Source organism: Salmo trutta, chromosome 4, assembly GCF_901001165.1.
Source record: "Salmo trutta chromosome 4, fSalTru1.1, whole genome shotgun sequence".
Classification (NCBI taxonomy): domain Eukaryota; kingdom Metazoa; phylum Chordata; class Actinopteri; order Salmoniformes; family Salmonidae; genus Salmo; species Salmo trutta.
In genome coordinates this window covers 46,052,037-46,072,996 of record NC_042960.1, presented here as the reverse complement: position 1 = coordinate 46,072,996, position 20,960 = coordinate 46,052,037, and the positions used below count along the sequence as shown (strand labels likewise).

The 20,960-nt window shown below is 42.0% G+C and overlaps 2 protein-coding genes and 1 pseudogene across 2 annotated transcripts; 2 read left to right on the top strand and 1 right to left on the bottom strand.

Moving 5' to 3' along the window:
* The first annotated feature begins 2,012 nt into the window (after window positions 1–2,012).
* Window positions 2,013–9,717, top strand: LOC115193033 (phosphatidylinositol 4,5-bisphosphate 3-kinase catalytic subunit alpha isoform-like; annotated as a pseudogene).
* A 164-nt stretch (window positions 9,718–9,881) lies between these two features.
* Window positions 9,882–12,652, bottom strand: LOC115192470 (kininogen-1). Its single transcript, XM_029751000.1, has 7 exons — window positions 12,333–12,652; window positions 12,063–12,179; window positions 11,881–11,956; window positions 11,483–11,655; window positions 10,741–10,848; window positions 10,458–10,556; window positions 9,882–10,306 (listed from the first exon to the last, which is right to left on the bottom strand). Exons 1-7 carry the CDS (start codon window positions 12,543–12,545, stop codon window positions 9,959–9,961), a joined length of 1,134 nt encoding a protein of 377 aa, XP_029606860.1. The 5' UTR covers window positions 12,546–12,652; the 3' UTR covers window positions 9,882–9,958.
* A 5,220-nt stretch (window positions 12,653–17,872) lies between these two features.
* On the top strand, window positions 17,873–20,684 carry LOC115192469 (lysosome-associated membrane glycoprotein 3). The gene is made up of 6 exons (XM_029750999.1): window positions 17,873–18,029; window positions 18,709–18,893; window positions 19,131–19,256; window positions 19,516–19,570; window positions 19,689–19,862; window positions 20,070–20,684. Exons 1-6 carry the CDS (start codon window positions 17,984–17,986, stop codon window positions 20,210–20,212), a joined length of 729 nt encoding a protein of 242 aa, XP_029606859.1. The 5' UTR covers window positions 17,873–17,983; the 3' UTR covers window positions 20,213–20,684.
* The last annotated feature ends 276 nt before the right edge of the window (window positions 20,685–20,960 follow it).

Genomic DNA, 20,960 nt, shown 5'->3' with positions numbered 1-20,960 from the left:
GAGATGAGAAAATTATTGTTAATATAACTATTATGTGATCCATTTTAGTCAAAATAGGCAAAAAATTGTTGTTGCGCCACATTGCGATGTTGACGCATGGTTTATTTTTATACATTTTGAAGCTATAGCATTAATTATTAAATTGATACGAACATTAAATTATGGCTAATAATACATTTGTTGAAAGTAATGAGCATTACAAACCAGAAACATGAAGACAAGAAAGATTGTGTGCCCTCCTCGCCAGCTGTTATTTCTGTTTCAAGGCTATTTCACTCCCGCCCCGCTGGGAGGTACAAAAGTAACATTGCGCTAGTTCTGTTCTCGGTCTATTTCATTTAAACTCATTTACCCTAGAAATGAAATTATAGTTGCTTATGCTAGAGGACATATATACGTTTTGTCATAAAATATGGTGTCTCTAGCTCTATCGATCTCTATGTAATTAGGGAAAAAAAGAAAAGTGTTTCTTTTGTCCTGGTTCTCCCCAAAATGCTACAGCCCACACATCTTTGTAAAAGAGGAATTGTTGTTCAATATTTTGTTTATCATTAGGTGATTGTGTTTCTATCTCGTGTCTTGGTATAGGCTCTGAGATTAAATAGTAGGCTATATTATGTTGTGCTCCTATCTCACAGCAATACTACAGCCTAGGCTTACCCATACTGTCCAGGCTACCGGTCTATTTACTTTCGAGCATGCTTGGCTATTAAATGAGCGATGGATAAATGGTAGCCTAATATCTGTTGTGTAGCGGGAATAAACCAGTATGTCAGAAAATATGATTGATTTTAGCTCTATACAATAAGTCAATCAAACATATTAGGCTACATGTTGCTATGCAATCTTCTTACCAACGGCAAATGCATCCGTTTTATCATTAGGCTATTTTTTATTGTTTTTAAAACATATTTTTTATTATTGTGTGTCAAACACCTCCATTTCCCCCAAAATAACAATATTTGCTTGTAATACAATTCTTAACCATTTTAAGTTGTGCGTACTCATGGTCTGAGATTTGAGTGGAGATAGGCACACTTTCCTTTCAAATTGAAATTTGATAAATACCAACAGTTTGTGGGAAAAATGGCGCACGCAAGGTTTAGAGTCTTTTTCGTGTGTGCACATTTAATAATTGAGGCCCCCGTTCTTTTTAAGGTAAGAAGCCAAATCTGTTTGATTTGTCAATTACCGAAGTCTTAATCTCTTTTTTTTGTCTATATCCTCAGCCGTACATGTTTCTGTATTCAAATAAACTAGGTTTAGTGTTTCTTTTCTCCACATCCTGTGTTTGAGGAAGCTCCCTCATTTGGCTTACACCCTGATGACAAGACTGGCCTTTCACATTGACCAGAGCACAACTGTTTTCCTTGCCATACAGTAGTTGTCATTGTTAGCTGCATGTTTACTGCCATTAATGGTTTTAGACAGTGATAGCAAAAAAAGTTAAAGGTCTTGTAGAGCTTACCTTGTATAGCATAGGGCTACTTGTTGTTGCACTCTCAGGGAAAGGGAAAACTTTGGTATTTGGTGACAAATGTTGTAGGCTCTCGCTGTATGTGGAGGAGAAATAACTTCACTCCCGGAGACGGATGCATTTCTGTTTGTCATGTGACTCACAGACTGAGTAGGCTAGATCATCATGGACATTGATGGAAATAAACATGATTTGGCATAGCTGCTATCAAAACATAGGTTAGTTTGTCATTGGGTGTAGTGTTTTCATGCATTAGGGTCCACTGGTGAGTTGTGGCTAGTTATTCTGCTGCCCAGAAGAGGTGTGAAACTCTACACAGTCACACTACAGCAAGAGGCGGGGCTGGATATAAGCTACTGTATGATATTTATTTTCATAATTCAAATGTGCTCTTTTTTTGTTCTTCAGGAGATAAGGAACTATTCTCTATGAACTTTGTCTGAGTGTGGACTGTAGAAATGCCTCCTAGACCATCTTTTGGTGAATTATATTTGATGCCCCCCAGGATCGTTGTGGGTTGCTTGTTACCAAAGGGATGATCCTGACCCTCGAGTGCCTTCGTGAGCCCACGCTCATCGCCATCAAACATGAACTGTTCAAGGAGGCCAGGAAGTACCCCCTGCATCACCTACTACAGGAAGAGACTTCTTACATCTTTATCAGTGTTACACAGGATGCAGAGCGAGAGGAGTTCTACGATGAAACTAGGAGATTGTGATCTCAGGCTCTTTCAGCCTTTTCTGAAGGTCATGGAACCCGTTGGCAACCGAGAGGAGAAAATTCTTAACAGAGAAATTGGTAAGACTTAGGCTACTTACTACCCTGCCTCCTCTTTGTAGAGAGTAAAAAAAAACTTTTCAACAGGCTTACGTTTATATTAGATATCTTCTAAAACATCATATCTGTGAGTTTTTTTTTCTTCAGGATTCGCAATATGTTTACCCTCCCAATGTGGAATTGACACAAGAACCTCCAAAGCACATCCATGGCAATCTGGACAAAGGTAGGCATTGTTGTATCAATTAAAATCAAGCAATGTGATTGTAATGTCATGATGCTGCAATATGCCTAAGGCAGATCTAGTGGGTGTCAAACATCAACCTGTTTTTACTTTGTCAACACATATGCTAACACATTAATAAGCAACAAACAAAATGATCCTTATTCCTTTTCATGATAATCTCTTTCAAGGTTGTTCTCAGCCTGTGTGTGGTAATGATTATTCTCTCTTCTGTTCCTTATTTTATAGGTCAAATCATTGTAGTGATTTGGGTGATCGTCTCTCCCAACAACGACAAGCAGAAATACACCTTGAAGATCAACCATGATTGTGTGCCAGAACAGGTGATAGCCGAGGCCATTAGGAAGAAAACCAGGAGCGTGCTGTTGTCCCCCGAACAACTCAAGATGTGTGTGCAGGAGTACCAGGGCAAGTACATGCTCAAAGTGTGCGGCTGTGACGAGTACCTCCTGGAGAAATACTCCCTGAGTCAATATAAGGTTTGTTGGGCCCTAGTGAGCACTACATGTAACCAATGCATAGACATTGAAGCCTAACATTAGTTCTGACTCAGGTCTATATCTTAAAGGTCCAATGCAGCCATTTTTATCTCAATATCAAATCATTTTCGAGTAGCAATTAAGTACCTTACTGTGACTGTTTTCAATGAAAATAGTAAAAAACTACAATTAAAAACAGTTTCTTAGCACAGAGCAATTTCTTAAGCAAGAATTTGTCTAGGATTGTCTGGTAGGGGTCTGAGTGGGGAGAGGAAAACTGAAAAGTAGTTGTTATTGGCAGAGAGGTTTGGAACTCTCGTTCTTATTGGTCTATTAACTAATTTACCGCCTGGTGATGTCACCAGGCAGGCCAAAGTGCCATCCCACCACAACAGGCTGAAATTTCACAATTTCACAGTATTATTCCAACCTCATAGTGTGGAGAAGAAAAAATAAATATATACACTACCATTCAAAAGTTTGGGGTCACTTAGAAATGTCCTTGTTATTGAAAGAAAATGACATTTGTTGTCCATTAAAATAACATCAAATTGATCATAAATACAGTGTAGACATTGTTAATGTTGTAAATGACTATTGTAGTTGGAAATGGCTGATTTTTAATGGAATATCTACATAGGTGTACAGAGGCCCATTATCAGCAACCAATGGCACGTTGTGTTAGCTAATCCAAGTTTATAATTTTAAAAGGCTAATTGATGATTATAAAACGCTTTTGTAAATAATATAAGCAAAGCTGAAAACTGTTGTTCTGATTAAAGAAGCAATAAAACTGGCCTTTAGACTAGTTGAGTATTTGGAGCATCAACCTTTGTGGGTTCGATTACAGGCTCAAAATGGCCAGAAACAAAGAACTTTCTTCTGAAACTTGTCAGTGTCATACAATGCTGTGAGCTACTCCCTTCACAGAACAGAGCAAACTGGCTTTAACCAGAATAGAAAGAGGAATGGGAGGCCCCGGTGCACAACTGAGCAAGAGGACAAGTACATTAGTGTCTAGCTTGAGAAACAGACGCCTCACAAGTCCTCAACTGGCAGCTTCATGAAATAGTACCATCAAAACACCAGTCTCAACGTCAACAGTGAAGAGGCGACTCTAGGATGCTGGCCTTCTAGGCAGAGTTCCTCTGTCCAGTGTCTGTGTTCTTTTGCCCATCTTAATCTTTAATTTTTATTGACCAGTCTGAGATATGGATTTTTCTTTGCAACTCTGCCTAGAAGGCCAGCATCCCGGAGTCGCCTCTTCACTGTTGACTTGAAGAGGCGACTCCCTATTTTTTTCTTGTCTATTCTTCCTGTTGTCCATGAAGATTTATGTGCGAATCGACATCTACCATGGGGGGAGCAGATTTGTGACAACGTGAACACGCAGCGTGTGCCATGCTCTAATGCCAAGCTTTACACACACACAAAACACGTGGTGTCACAAACAGTGACTCACTCATCAAGATATATATTGTTGCTATTCATCCGATGGTAATGTGTTGATCTGTGATTTTTACACTTATAAGTGGTTCAGGGTGATTTACCGTGACTGTGCTTGTCTCCTAGGTGGAACGAGTGGCTGACCTACGACATGTACATTCCAGACATCCCCCGGGCGCCCGCCTCTGTCTCTCCATCTGCTCTGTGAAAGGCAGGAAGGGGAAGAAGGAGGCAAGCACTCAGTTTAATCAGACACCCCAGATCTTTAAGAGTTTAAATGATACCCTCTGGCTAGAACAGTGTTGAATGGTCTTACTTGAATGACCCGAGGTGTCCTCTATGTGCATGTTGAATTACTTATCGACTTGTGGCGTGGAGCGATCATGGCTGTGTAACCTAGGCATGAAGACTGTAACCAACACCTGGGCTGAGTGATATCACCTGAAGGTCGGAGAGATGGGTTTTCGTGCCTATGATGAATTAGAGATAAATGTCTCTAAAGGCCATCCTTTGCGAGCAACCTACTTTACACCTCAAAGCTAATTAACTTGAACTAAAACATAGTCTGTTTGTTTGCCTCCTATTCTTTTCAATTCAATTCAGTACAACTTTTATTCCACAAGGGGGCAATTAGGATGTTTGTGTTGTTAGTTACAAGTACCCTATATAACATTAACCCAAGCCTGTAGGAATGCATTCACTATTCTTTGTGGAAGGATGGCCATTCACAATATGTGTGTTAGTAACCGAAGCCACCCTTTGACCATGATCCTCTCCTCAGGAGCATTGTCCACTGGCATGGGGGAACGTCAACCTCTATGACGGCACTCACACTCTGGTGTCTGGGAAGATGGCTCTGAACCTGTGGCTTGTACCCCACGGCTTGGAGGACCTACTCAACCCCATCGAAGTCACAGGCTCCAACCCCAACAAGGTAAACATGTTAGTTAGCATGTTAATATGACCACTCTATATTTCTGTGATCTTCAGTTCCTATTGCAGTATAATGCCTGTATTCCGCACACACAGGAAACGCCCTGTCTAGAGCTGGAGTTTGACTACTTCAACTATCCTGTCAAGTTCCCAGATATGACCACTGTGGAGGAGCATGCTAACTGGACAATATCCAGGGAGCTGGGCTTCAACTACTACCAGTCAGGCCAGGTAATAGCATACATGGATATACACTGAGTGTATAAAACATTAGGAACACCTGCTCTTTCCATGACATAGACTGACCAGGTGAAAGCTATGATCCCTTATTGATGTCACTTGTTAAATCCATTTCAATCAGTGTAGATGAAGGATAGGAGACAGGTTAAAGAATGATTTTTAAGCCTTGAGACAATTGAGACATGAATTGTGTGTGTGTGCCATTCATAGGGTGAATTGGCAAGACAATATATTTAAGTGCCTTTGAACGGGGTACAGTAGTAGGTGCCAGGCGCACTGGTTTTAGGGGGTCAAGGACTGCAAAACTGCTGGGTTTTTCACGCTCAACAGTTTCCCGTGTTTATCAAGAATGGTCCACCACCCAAAGGACATCCAGCCAACTTGACAGAACTTTGGGAAGCAATGGAGTCAACATGGGCCAGCACCCTGTGGAATGCTTTTGACACCTTGTAGAGTCCATTCACCTGAGGAATTGAGGCTGTTCTGAGGGCAAGAAGGAGTGCAACTCAATATTAGAAAGGTGTTCCTAATGTTTTGTACACTCAATGTGCATGGTAGCTGGTCTGATGTGATGTCTGATCCTTTGCAGAGTAAAGGAGTGGCGCGAGATCACACCTTAACAGACAGTGATAGCGAGCAGCTGAGACAGGTGTGCAACCGAGACCCCCTGTTTGACCCCCATTTTTTAAAGACACTTCTTTCAAAAATGGAGAGTGAAAGAAAATGTATTCTGAAAGTCTTCAGTCACCTTTCTGTGAACTCTTGTGGGAATTGAATCGTCTTCTACTGCAGCACTTCTACCAATGTAATAGTGGTGAAGTTACTGTTGTTTTTCTTGCTCTTAGATGTATTGCCTTCTGAAGGATTGGCCAGCAATAAAACCAGAGCAAGCCATGGAGCTGCTGGATTGTAACTATTCAGACCCAATGATCCGTGACTTTGCAGTTCGGTGCCTTGAGAAGTACTTGACCGATGATAAACTCTCTCAGTACCTCATTCAGCTGGCCCAGGTAGGATTTATTTGGCTTTGGCTTCCAGAGTGACTTTCCTATCACGTTTCTTTGATTGTTTGGACGGTTGTCAAATATAAAATGTCATAATGACTATAATCTCCATACTCTCTTGTCAGGTTCTGAAATATGAGCAGTACCTTGATAACCCACTGGTACGATTTCTGATGAAAATGGCCTTGACTAACCAAACGATAGGACTTATTTTTCTGGCACTTAAAGTGAGTTACTAATAGTAACTTTACTGAGTCAATTCCATTACTTTCACAGAGTTAACTAATTGCTAATGCCCTATAACTCATCCACTTTCACTGTCCATTATGTGCCCTAGGTCTGAGATGCACAATAAGACGGTGAGCCAGCGGTTCGGCCTGCTCTTGGAGTCCTACTTCCAGGCCTGTGGCATGTACCTCAAGCACCTATGCAGACAGGTGGAGGCCATGGAGAAACTCATCAACCTCACTGACATCCTCAAACAGGAGAAGAAGAACGAGACTCAGAAAGTAACCCAGCACTCCCTCTCTCTCCAATACACTCAGGCTTATTGTGCAACATGATGATCTGTTAGAGAATCTCTGTGGTTTCAGCTTACTGTTCCGCGTTTCTGTTTCATTTCCGAAACTGACATCAGTGGCTCTGTTTACCTAATGTTGTGATAACTAGGCTTCACATTTCAAATAGGACATCTATCTTCACAGCTTGCTCTGTGTGGCCCTTGCAGGTGCAGATGAAGTTCCTGGTGGAGCAGATGAGGACGCCAGACTACATGGATGCCTTGCGGAACTTCACCTTCCCCCTCAACCCTGCACACCAGCTGGGAAACATACGGTGGGCATGCCACACTGGCACTCCTGTGCCTTACCCACATTCTGTATATAGACACTATTGAAACTGTAGATGGGGCATTCTGTTTCAATGGCTAAAATGGTCAGCAATCTCTCTTAAATGGCCCTAGTGGGAATATTACATTAATTTGATCTAAGAGAGAGAAGGTAACCTTTCTAGTTCCCCATCATAACGTTCTGCTCATGCATGAAAATGTGAAATGTCATCGGTAAGCCGATTGTCAACCAAAGTGCTCAGCCGCTGGGCCCCTCAGTGCGGACGACTTGCACTCTAACACTGTTCATCCAATTGATCAATGAAATTAATGCAGCTGCATGTGTTGCTTGCACCTTGTAAAATGCTCTGATACCCCCAGGCTTGAGAAGTGCAGAATCATGTAATCTGCCAAAAGGCCACTGTGGCTCAACTGGGAAAAGCCTGACATCATGTCCGAGCCCCTCTTCCAGAACAATGAGATCATATTAAAAAATGGAGATGTAATGTTGTACTGGATCAGTTCCGTTAAATGGATGGAATGTATTTAAATTCTGCCATGGCACACTGAATATGACTTTGTTTGTTTCAGACCTGTGACAGAACATGCTAACACTTCAGATCATCAGAATCATGGAGAACATTTGACAGAACCAGGGTCTAGACCTGAGGATGTTGCCGTACAACTGCATGTCTCTAGGTGACCGTGTGGGACGGAGCTCTCACAACATCATGCAGATCCAGTGTAAAGGTGGCCTGAAGGGGGCACTACAGTACAACAGCTCAGAACTACACAAGTGGCTCAAAGTCAAGAACAAGGGAGAGATGTGAAGAAACTATATGCCGTGTGGGCACTTTCCTTCACAATTGTGTTGGTTTGATAATCGTAAATCATAGTGTGTCATGGCTCAGATTTGACATTGTAACTCTGTATGTAGGTATGACCTGGCCATTGGCTTGTTTACCTGATGCTGTGTATTGTGTGACCACCTTCATCCTAGGCATCGGTGACAGACACAACAGTAACATAATGGTGAAGGACAATGGGCAGGTAGGACCTGAGTTCTCAACAAGCTATTGTCATGATTTTTTACAGACTCTCTTCCATACTACTGCTTTAACAAATGGACTGATATCAGTATCTACTGCTAAATCAGCCATTTTCAACATAGACTATATATTTCAATGGCCAAATTTATGCTTGGGATGGGTTTTTTGAGGCTAGAGAATTCAGAGGCAACAAGAATGTACTGATTCTTCTGCATTTCCCTCCTATTCTGTTTCTCAGGTTCTAGGAGATGTGCTATAAGGCCTACTTGGCCATCAGGCAACATGCCAACCTCTTCATCAACCTGTTCTCCATGATGTTGTGCTCCAGGATGCCTGAGCTGCAGTTGCCTACATTGCCTACATCTGTAAGACCCTGGCACTGGACAAGACTGAACAGGAGGCCCTGGACTACATCATGAAGCGGATGAACGACGCCCACCACGGCGGCTGGACCCCCAAGATGGACTGGATCTTCCACACCATCTGCCAGCACGCACTCAACTGAGCCCGGGCAGGGATACCTTGACCCAGCCCAGACCTGCCGGACACAAACATCATTTGTAAGAAATAAAAAAACTTTCATATTCAGCTTCAAAAGTGACTTGAAATGTAATTGTTCTGAACCACGTTTGTATGTTGAAGACAACGTTGTCATGGCCATTTAATATATAGCACGGAGTGTTAGCACAGGGAAATCCATACCGATTGTGAATGTTAAAATAATTTGGTCATCAAACAAGTCTCTTTACAGAAGGAAATTCAAAGAAATATGTCAACTTATTGGGCTATACATTGGTGTAAAAGGAAATAATCATTTTGATGTGTAAATGGTGTAATTGTTATTTAAGAACAAGGTTCAAGGGTCATCTTTGTTACTCCTCTTTATTTAATACAGTACTTTTATTCTGACAGGTTTATAGAGATATTGAATTATATTTTTAATATACTGTATTTTGTCATTACTATCAACAATGCTAATATGATTGTATTTATTACGCAGTCATCTTGCATGAGAGTTGGTTAAAATAATATTGTTTTAGTCATTCTGCTAAACAGTTGTAAAGAAAGTTTGATGCTATAGGAACAACTAATAATACTTATAACCAGTGACATCTGCATTATTAAATACAGTGTACTTTGTGTTTCAGTTTGTTCCTCAGTTAAATACTTGCATTGTATCCAGACTGACTATAATTATTTGAGAGTTATGTGACAGTGTACAAATAAACTTATCAGTTAAGTACTTGCATTTGTGGATAGTGTGTTGCTTTACAGAACAACAGCACCCAGCACAATTTAATTCATTTAGTTATTTGTTTTTCGTATCAAATGGCTAAACAGTCAAGATGCACTTTGACAAATTTGAAGGAATACTAAAGCAAGATTGAACTGCATTGTCAAAAAGAGATAATAAAAGCATGGTCATTTTTTATTTCAAATCAGCAGGTGTGCTTATGATACAAATGCACTATACAGCATGCACTTATTTTTTCCCCAGCAAGTCTAAATCACTTAAGCCCTCCTCTACCACTGGCAAAGGTGTTGGGCTTTTTTCCTGTGCAGGCCTCAGGGTTGTTGGGGGGACAAACTGCTTCCAGGGCTTGGAGGGGCAGTGGAAGGGGCTCTCAGCAGCAGTGGTGGGGGCCACAGAGGGCAGGGCTGGCTCTGGGTCTGTGTTAGCCATGGTCACAGCAGTCGGGCTGCGCTCCTGAGACTCCTCTGATGACTCCTCTTTGGCTGAAGCAGTAGAAGCTTGGGTTGTTTTAACTTCAGCAAAATTGTTGAAGTTCCTCAAGGGAGACCAACCAGGAGGTCTTCTTCTAAAGACTTCCTGTGAATGGAAAGATTTTTCTTGTCAAAATCCTCCATCATTTAGCACAAATCCCCAAAATGTATTGCTACACATCACTACCCTATTCATTTATCAGATTTTCTGAGCATCATTAATATGCTATAGTAGTACTGTTTGCACAATGTCTCACAAAATTGTCAAGGGGACCCGGTGCACATTCCACATTTGCTTCTGCAGTCTCATGCCTCCAAGGTGCCACGTCTACTGTGGAATTGCAGTGAGCGAGTTCCTAGAGAGATAGCATACAAGATGATAGCGATGCCAGGGACAAGCATTCATGATACAACACATGACAGTGAATTATTGTGAAATGTATTTCATTTACATACAGAAGTATTACAACACCAGAATCATATATTAGATCAAATACAGTAGGTTATTTAAAAAATACTATGAGCTCTAATGTAGTTTACCACATCAGGATCTGGATGACATTCGTCGTTCAGCTCTTTGTGGTCTGCTTTGGAGCAATTGCTTTTCCTCATATCGAACATCAGTCTATACCTGAATCCAGCAACCACCTGAGAAGAGCGTGTGAAAGAAAGTAGAAGTTATTCAAATACAATAGTTTGAGCCCCCACTCCCCCCCCCCCTCCCACTCAGTGAACTCTGGAATGACACTCCTAACACAAACAAGTGCATTGTAGTCCAACGGTCACAGCCATAAAGATTTCGCGACACGCACCACACCTCCCAATGCCAGAACCAAGGTGATGATTTGGTGTGTATTTTCATTGGAAGGGATGAGCAAAGATACTTATCTTCTTACAAAATATGATATTTTTTCTAAATCTCTGTTTCTTTGTGTTGTTTGTCATTGTTGTAAGGCCCAATACCCCCGATCCCAACTGGTTACGCTGTTACCTGATTCACACTATAGAGCGCCAACCGTACAATGCTGGCTCTGATATTTTCTTTTCGCAAGTTCCTTTCCAGCATGGGTTCCGAATCTATGGTGGATGCGTAACCAGGTCAGCCCTGGCCTAGTTCAGATCAGCATGATTTGACTTGCTTGGGCCCAAAAGTGTGAATCAGGCTTGAATTGAATTAGGTGTTTAGAGTCATGGTGCTTAACCTTCCACCAGGGGGTGTAGTTGGCTAGACTTTGTAATGTTTAATAACTCCCAGTGAGATTTGCAACTGATTTACATGTACCTGTCTAGTAGCGAAGCCAACACTGTTCAGGATGAAGTGGTGGCTGGAGTCAGAATCAGCATTGAACCTGGTGATGGAGTATGTCAAGGGATCCTTCAGGTCTTCACTCTCCACATCAATCTCCCTAGGACACCCCAGACACATGGTCCGTTCAGCAACAACAGGGGCCTCCACTGGAAGTCAGAGAGGGTTGTCAGTATCACAGTTTGTCTCAGCTGCTCAATAGAAAATTATTTTAGCCACATTTTTCCCAGAATGTTTGGGTGATTCCAGTCACTGTAAATACATATTCTGCAGCATGAGTCATTCTATGGTCAATATTTATTGGGTTGTCTAGAAATAGACTTGTCGGTGTTGTATGGCTTGGTCTACTTAGTGTGAAGTGAAAAACTAACCACCTGGGTCACAGAAAACTGCCAGGACCTTTTTATCTGTCTCTGACATGTGGACTGTTGCCTTACAAGGCCTTGGCACCTGATAAACAAAGAAAAAGTTTTTTTTTTTTACTTTCATTGCAAAGAGATGTAATCAAATAACAATGCATTCTTCACCTATTGAAATTATTAAAATGTACAGTTACCTTGTTCCCGGTAGGGAGGTAGTCACAGTCTCTCCAGACTTTGTCTCCCCCTGCTGGACAGTCAGTGACCCTGCTATTGAATTCCACAAAGTACTGAGTGCATGAGTCATTCTGAGCCTACAAGAGAGGAACGCATACTGGACTGTGACTCGGTGTAGGAATGTTCGTATTCCCTCTTCAACAACAGAGTGAACTCAAGATGTATACAAATAGGACAGGATAAATAACTACATATAAAATTACAATATTCTCAATCACTAAGCCACCTACCTTTGAGGACTCCAGAATCTGGTAGAGTGCTAGTTGATTTCCATAAGGAAGCTTCTCATTATACTTGACTAGGGCCAAGTCCACAGCTGCCTCCACATCTTTGTCATCACAGAACGCCAGGACCTGCTCTGGCTCCAGCTCCTGCCCCTGTCCTGGAGCCCAAAGCTGGAGAGAGAACACCACCAGCACACACAGTCTCACTCCAAGTTTCATAATGAATATATGTATGTCCCAGCTCCAGAGAGAATAAAATGTGAGACCAGATTTCGTTCCCTACTGGACTCCTACCTCTGAAATTATTGACTGTAGTCTATTCGCCTACACAAACCTGTTCAAATAAAATGAGACTGTGCCCCCCCCAAAAAGAAAGCCATCCAGGCAGTCCCAGTGATAGCAGAGTAAATGTTTACTTATCAGCTGTCACCACCATGCCTGCGCTCTTTAAAAATCAATACCCTTTTCTGAGTTGTAGAGAGTTTATGGCATGCAAGAAAAATAATGGACATGTTTAAGTAGATATTATCCTCCTACAGTTACTTGTTGTGATACCAGTCTGTTTGACACATCTAAAAAGATCCATGCATGACTGATAACAAACTATGTAAGAGTCAAGTGTACGAGTCAACTGTGTTAGATTCACGTTCCTGAGGAGGGTTTATTTTCCTGTCTCCTCTATAATGTAAGGAATTAAACCTATCTTACTGTGCTGTGAATGTGCTGGTCAAATGACACATTGTCCCAAATGAATTACCTGTAGTAGCCACTTCATATCATGCAATGACTATATCAAAACCTTTTGGTCTAATGAAAATTTATTGTCTATCCCTAAAGTAAACATAAATATAAGTTTAGTTTTAAGTGGGTGTCATATGGTAATACAATAATAAAGGTCTCTGCTATTTAGATGTAAATGGGGAGGGAATAAGACAACCTCTCTACCACAATAAAGACTTTGGAAGGGTAAATATGACGCCTAACCAGACACTTTCCAAGCCTGACCTGCATTGACACTGCTGCAGTACTGTGTATTTTAGGAGATACTTTGTCCCTCTCTACCTTTGACCCTGATTGCCTCCAATGCCTGCCTACGCATAGTTTGATTTCCCCAGCTCAGCCATTCCCAGAAACCAACTACAACTCTGGTGCAATAAAAATACAAATGCAATCTTTGATTAACCAATGGAAAACATATTTTCAATTTAGAGGCTAACATCTTCAACTCCTGACTAATGCAAACAAGTAATTGTCATAAGAAATGCGAATTCAACAGACCAGATGGGCTGGTCCCTTTTTGACCTAGTGGGCCTGTTTAATTTGGGGGGGGTTGCACAAAATTATCATTATCTGGCTAATAATGTGGGCCTCAAGGAAAGAAATTTACCGTTTCTTTTTCTCTGAAATACCAGAGACGATTTCTGGTACCAGTCCGTTCTGATTCAACATATGACCTTTACATGAACCAACCTACTTTTAGGCTATGATTTTAGGTTAAAAAAAAAATTGTCTTTTTTATTTCACCTTTATTTAACCAGGTAGGCTAGTTGAGAACAAGTTCTCATTTACAACTGCGACCTGGCCAAGATAAAGAACAGCAGTTCGACACATACAACAACACAGAGTTACACATGGAATAAACAAACATACAGTCAATAATACAGTAGAAAAAAAGACAAATCTATATACAGTGAGTGCAAATGAGGTAAGATAAGGGAGGTAAGGCAATAAATAGGCCATGGTGGCGAAGTAATTACAATATAGCAATTAGACACTGGAATGGTAGATGTGCAGAAGATTAATGTGGATCAGAGATACTGGGGTGCAAAGGAGCAAGATAAATACATAAATACAGTATGGGGATGAGGTAGTTGGATGGGCTGTTTACAGATGGGCTATGTACAGGTGCAGTGATCTGTGAGCAGCTCTGACAACTGGTGCTTAAAGCTAGTGAGGGAGATATGGGTCTCCAGGTTCAGTGATTTTTGCAGTTCGTTCCAGTCTTTGGCAGCAGAGAACTGGAAGGAAAGGCGGCCAAGGAGGAATTGGCTTTGGGGGTGACCAGTGAGATATACCTGCTAGAGCACGTGCTACGGGTGGGTGCTGCTATGGTGACCAGTGAGCTGAGATAAGGTGGGGCTTTACCTAGCAGAGACTTGTAGATGACCTGGAGCCAGTGGGTTTGGCGACAAGTATGAAGTGATGGCCAGCCAACGAGAGCTTACAGGTCGCAGTGGTGGGTAATATATGGGGCTTTGGTGACAAAACGGATGGCATTGTGATAAACTGCATCCAATTTGTTGAGTAGAGTGTTGGAGGCTATTTTATAAATGACATCGCCGAAGTCGAGGATCGGTAGGATGGTCAGTTTTACGAGGGTATGTTTGGCAGCAGGAGTGAAGGATGCTTTGTTGTGAAATAGGAAGCTGATTCTAGATTTAATTTTGGATTGGAGATGCTTAATGTGAGTCTGGAAGGAGAGTTTACAGTCTAGCCAGACGCCTAGGTATTTGTAGTTGTCCACATATTCTAAGTCAGAACCGTCCAGAGTAATGATGCTGGACGGGCGGGCAGGTGCGGGCAGTGATCGGTTGAAGAGCATGCACTTAGTTTTACTTGCATTTAAGAGCATTTGGAGGCCACGGAAGGAGAGTTGTAAGGCATTGTAGCTCGTCTGGAGGTTAGTTAACACAGTGTCCAAAGAAGGGCCAGAGGTATACAGAATGGTGTCGTCTGCGTAGAGGTGGATCAGAGAATCACCAGCAGCGAGAGCGACATCATTGATGTATACAGAGGTGAGAGTCGGCCCGAGAATTGAACCCTGTACCACCCCCATAGAGACTGCCAGAGGTCCGGACAACAGGCCCTCCGATTTGACACACTGAACTCTATCAGAGAAGTAGTTGGTGAACCAGGCGAGGCAATCATTTGAGAAACCAAGGCTGTTGAGTCTGCCAATAAGAATGTGGTGATTGACAGAGTCGAAAGCCTTGGCCAGGTCGATGAATATGGCTGCACAGTAATGTCTATTATCAATGGCGGTTATGATATCGTTTAGGACCTTGAGCGTGGCTGAGGTGCACCCATGACCAGCTCTGAAACCAGATTGCATAGCGGAGAAGGTACGGTGGGATTCGAAATGGTCGGTAATCTGTTTGTTGACTTGGCTTTCGAAGACCTTAGAAAGGCAGAGTAGGATAGATATAGGTCTGTAGCAATTTGGGTCTAGAGTGTCTCCCCCTTTGAAGAGGGGGATGACCGCGGCAGCTTTCCAATCTTTGGGAATCTCAGACGATACAAAAGAGAGGTTGAACAGGCTAGTAATAGGGGTTGCAACAATTTTGGCTGATAATTTTAAAAAGTGAGGGTCCAGATTGTCTAGCCCGGCTGATTTGTAGGTGTCCAGGTTTTGCAGTTCTTTAAGAACATCAGCTATCTGGATTTGGGTTGAAGGAGAAATGGGGGAGGCTTGGGCGAGTTGCTGTGGGGAGTGCACGGGGAGTGCACGGCTGACCGGGGTAGGGGTAGCCAGGTGGAAAGCATGGCCAGCCGTAGAAAAGTTCTTATTGAAATTCTCAATTATAGTGTATTTATCGGTGGTGACAGTGTTTCCTAGCCTCAGTGCAGTAGGCAGCTGGGAGGAGGTGTTCTTTTTCTCCATGGACTTTACAGGTTCCCATAACTTTTTTGAGTTTGTGCTACAGGATGCTAATTTCTGCTTGAAAAAGCTAGCCTTAGCTTTCCTAACTGCCTGTGTATATTTGTTCCTGACTTCCCTGAAAAGTTGCATATCATGGGGGCTATTCGATGCTAATGCAGAACGCCATAGGATGTTTTTGTGCTGGTCAAGGGCAGCCAGGTCTGGAGAGAACCAAGGGCTATATCTGTTCCTGGTTCAAATTTTTTGGAAAGAGGCATGCTTATTTAAGATGGTGAGGAATGCACTTTTAAAGAATGACCAGGCATCTTCTACTGACGGGATGAGGTCAATATCCTTCCAGGATACTCGGGCCAGGTCGATTAGGAAGGCCTGCTCGCTGAAGTGTTTCAGGGAGCGTTTGACAGTGATGAGTGGAGGTCGTTTGACCGCAGACCCGTTACGGATGCAGGCAATAAGGCAGTGATTGCTGAGATCTTGGTTGAAAACAGCAGAGGTGTATTTGGAGGGCAAGTTGGTTAGGATGATATCTATGAGGGTGCCCGTGTTTACGGATTTGGGGTTGTACCTGGTGGGTTCATTGATAATTTGTGAGAGATTGAGGACATCAAGCTTAAATTGTAGGATGGCCAGGGTGTTAAGCATGTCCTAGTTTAGGTCACCTAGCAGCACGAGCTCTGAAGATAGATGGGGGGCAATCAGTTCACATATGGTGTCCAGGGCACAGCCTGGGGCAGAGGGTGGTCTATAGCAAGCGGCAACAGTGAGAGACTTGTTTCTGGAAAGGTGAATTTTTAAAAGTAGAAGCTCGAATTGTTTAGGTACAGACCTGGATAGTAAGACAGAACTCTGCAGGCTATCTCTGGAGTAGATTGCAACACTGCCCCGTTCTATCTCGTCGGAAAATGTTATAGTTAGGGATGGACATTTCAGGGTTTTTGGTGGTCTTCCTGAGCCAGGATTCAGACACGGCTAGGACATCCGGGTTGGCAGAGTGTGCTAGGGCAGTGAATAAAACAAACTTAGGGAGGAGGCTTCTAATGTTAACATGCATGAAACTATGGCTTTTATGGTTACAGAAGTCAGCAAATGATAGCGCCTGGGGAATGGGAGTGGAGCTAGGCACTGCAGGGCCTGGATTAACCTCCACATCACCAGAGGAACAGAGGAGGAGTAGGATAAAGGTATGGCTAAAGGCTAAAATAACTTAGTGAAATAAGGCAATAAATACTAAACAAAACAGCAATGGACAAGACATATTGATGTTAGCGAGAGGCATGCGTAGCCGAGTGATCATAGGAGTCCAATGAGTGGCTTCAGGCAGCTTGCAGGCTGGGGCTAGCAAGCTAACAGAAGGGCCTTGGAGGGACGTCGTGACGGAAGAAAGTCTGTTGTGGCCCCCTCGTGCTATTACATCGGCAGACGGATCAGCAGGGCTCCGTGTGGTAAACTAGGCCAATTGGCAGAATAGGTATAGTGGCCAAATAATTTGTCCGATGTGCTCTGTACAGCTAGCAGGCCACGGCTAGCATGCTAGCGGATGGGATTTCAGGGGACGAAGTGACGGCGGAGCCCATTGACAAAAACCCCATTGGGCGAATCACGTCGGTGGTCCAGTCGTGATGAGTCGACGGGGGTCCAAGTCAGTTGGCAAAAAGAGGTATTGTAGCCCAAGTAGTGGCTGATGGACCTCTTTGGCTAGCCGGGAGATGGGCCTAGCAAGGCTAGCTTCAGGCTAAAGAGTTGAGTAGACACAAAACAGAACATATCTGACCTGCAACAGCACAAGGTGCAGTTAGTTACATCATATACTGTCCATCAGCCATTTAAATAATTTATAAATGAAACACTCTTTGCCCCTCCCCTTGAATGTGCTCATCACTTGAGCAAGATGTTTTGGGCTTCTGGAGAGGAATTCACCACATCACATCTCACAACCCACATTTGGTGACAAACAGCTAACTGAACACACAAGACGACAGACAAACTCAGCAACAACATGCATCGTGAAACAATACCTTTTCTACTGGTTGTGATCATAATGGGTGAGTTACATGCACCTTTATCTAATAATGTCTAATAATGTTTAATCTATTCAGTGTTAGTGGTAGTCTGATATAAGTTGAAACTGGGCAATGCTGCAATGCAATTAACCACAAAGTATGGAATCGTTAATCCGCAAACAGAATAATACAGGCCATTTGAATCTGATTTTGATTCTGAGATGATAACAGTGGTACTCTATAACAGTGGTCTGTTGAGATGATAACAGTGGTACTCTATAACAGTGGTCTGTTGAGTGCACTCAGAAAAAAGGTGCTATATAGAACCTACAAGGGTTCTTCAGCTATCCTTATAGTTTCCAGGTGGAACCCTTTTGGTTTCCATGTGAAAACCCTTTCCATAGAGGGTTCTACATGGAACCCAGAAGGGTTCTACCTGGAAACAAAAAGGGTTCTCCTATTGGGACAGCCGAATAACCTTTTTGGAACCCTTTTTTCTATGAGTGTAAAACATTGCTCGTAAACTTCATAACATTTTATAGACATAATCATGACCACTTCAACACATGTAGTAATACCAAACAAGTTGTTAGAATAGCTTATTTAGGTTTATTGTAAAAAAAAAAAGAAGCAGCTGAAGCCAAAGGAGGTGCTTGTGAATGGTGCCTTGTGGTTTCTGTAAGCTGTTTCACTTTACACTTCACTGCATACCCTTTTACAGGAAACAGCCTCATGACTGCTGCATTGGATCCTAAGCCCACTGAACAGGCCAACCTACCACAGAGGCCTGTCCTTCAGCCCAAAGAGACTGTTCCTGTCACCGGAAACTATGTGCTGAAAGACCCTGCAGGCACGTCGTGCATCAAACTCTCCATGGGAGTTGAGTACATAGTTATTGAGAAGAAGGTAGGGGCAGTCACTTTCTCAGCACTTTTTGTTTAGTACATTTCAGCACTTCTTTGTCAGGGGTGAGATCTCATGTGGGTTGCTACCTAAGCTGTGAAAAATAGACAACAGTCACACAAAAAATGCTACAGATTAATATTATATTAGAAGTAGCTGTAAATCCTACAACATCACTTGTTTGCTATTGTTTTTGTCCTTTTCCAATCCAATGCTACGTTGATTCTTTTTTTTCTTCAGAAACCTTCCTATTTCAACTTAGATCCTACCACCACCAAGACTACTGGTAGATGTGCTGAAAAAGAGGCAGTTCTCTCCCTGGCTTTTCTAGGAAAGGGAGGCTATCTGAATCTCACCTTTGAAAAGGTACAAATTCAGAAACTTCCTTTTTCTCATGTCTGACACATATGGCCACATTTTATAACTGGAAAACCTTTTTAGCCCCATATCTTTCTGACTCATACTGAGATAACGACTGTGAATTCACAGGTTGACCACAGTACTTTTCCATAACGAGCAGAAGCAGAGCCATAGATTATACATGGCTCTGAGTAGAAGCATACTCATTCAAATACATTTGCATGTTTGGCTTTGAATAAACACTTAAGTATTTGTCCACCCACAGGAAGGGAACCTTACCTATGTGTCAAAGATCACAGCTAATTTGGCACCAGGCAAAGGTAAGTAAACCATCATGATCTCACAAAATAGACACATGATGTGAAACAAATGCATATATATTTTTCTACAGATGTCATTGTCTGAAAAACAAGGCTGAGCTTATTCTTCCACAATTAGGAATTAAGAACTATCCTGGGGTAATAGAACATGAGAAGCTGTTCCCAACTGTCGCTGGCTGCAGCCTCAAGTGCTACTCTCAGACCGAGTTTCATCTGTCTGAAAACCTTCGAGTGAAGATTGTGTCTCTTCAGTTCCAAGCTTTCAAACTCACCAATGGGAAGTTTGGAAAGGGTAGGTCACTTTACCTGGGGCCTTTCTGTTCACGATTTACAAAACCATTTTATTTATGATTTTACTGTAGGGTTATATATGGTTTAATGCTCTTTGAAATGTAACATTGTAAACGTAATGTTTTGCCCTTTCAGCCCATCAAAAACAATTATTCAAAGTGCTAAGATCCAGATATTGTTTTCTAATGTCCCCCTTATGGCATTTCAGAGGTTGAGTGCAGGGCTGACTTCATCAAGAAGATCATTCCCATTATTATTGGTGCCACGGTTGTGGGACTCTTGCTGATTGCTGTCCTGTCCTTCCTGATAATCCGGGACCACCACAGACAAGCTGGCTATGACAGGATCTGAGAATGCTTCATGCAAAAAACATGAACACTTTTTATAGCCATGTTTTGTATTTCCTAAATGTTTTTTAGACTTTTATTGTTTTTTATCCATTACTCAATTATACACTATTTATTGTTGTTTTTAAATATTAAATATTTCTGCAAAGACATTATAAATAACATTATTACAGTAAAAAATATGTGATTGTGGTTAACACCTCTGTGTAAGTTTTCAATCATAATCAGCTAATATGGTCTGAATAATGTGGCTTTATTTTATCAATTAGAATGTTGATGCTTCCTAATGTTTGGAAATTATATTCTGTTTGAAGAGTGCATACATTCCCGTGTGGCTTTATCCAACTGGATTGCAATCCATTGCATGTATTCACGTGTGGCTTTATCCAGCTGGATTGAAATACATTATCTTCAAATGCACGTATAAGTATAGATTTATTGAATGCCTTTTTATTAAAACACACTGCCCAAAAACATATAATTCTGTAAGACATTGTTAATTCGGTCTTGAACCTCTCTGTGACCTCTCCTGAGGGTTAGTGCTATTCGAGATCCTTAGTATTTCCCGACCTTAAACACTAACCATAACCACTAATCATAACCATTTTACATTTCAACTTCAATAGTGTAGGGACACTCAAGGATCCCGCAAAGCACGGCCAGTCCAGAGACCCGGTTGACACTAGATAGAACATTCCACAAAGTCATAAACCTCGTCTATTTCTACAATGTATCTTCTTGATTTTAAACCT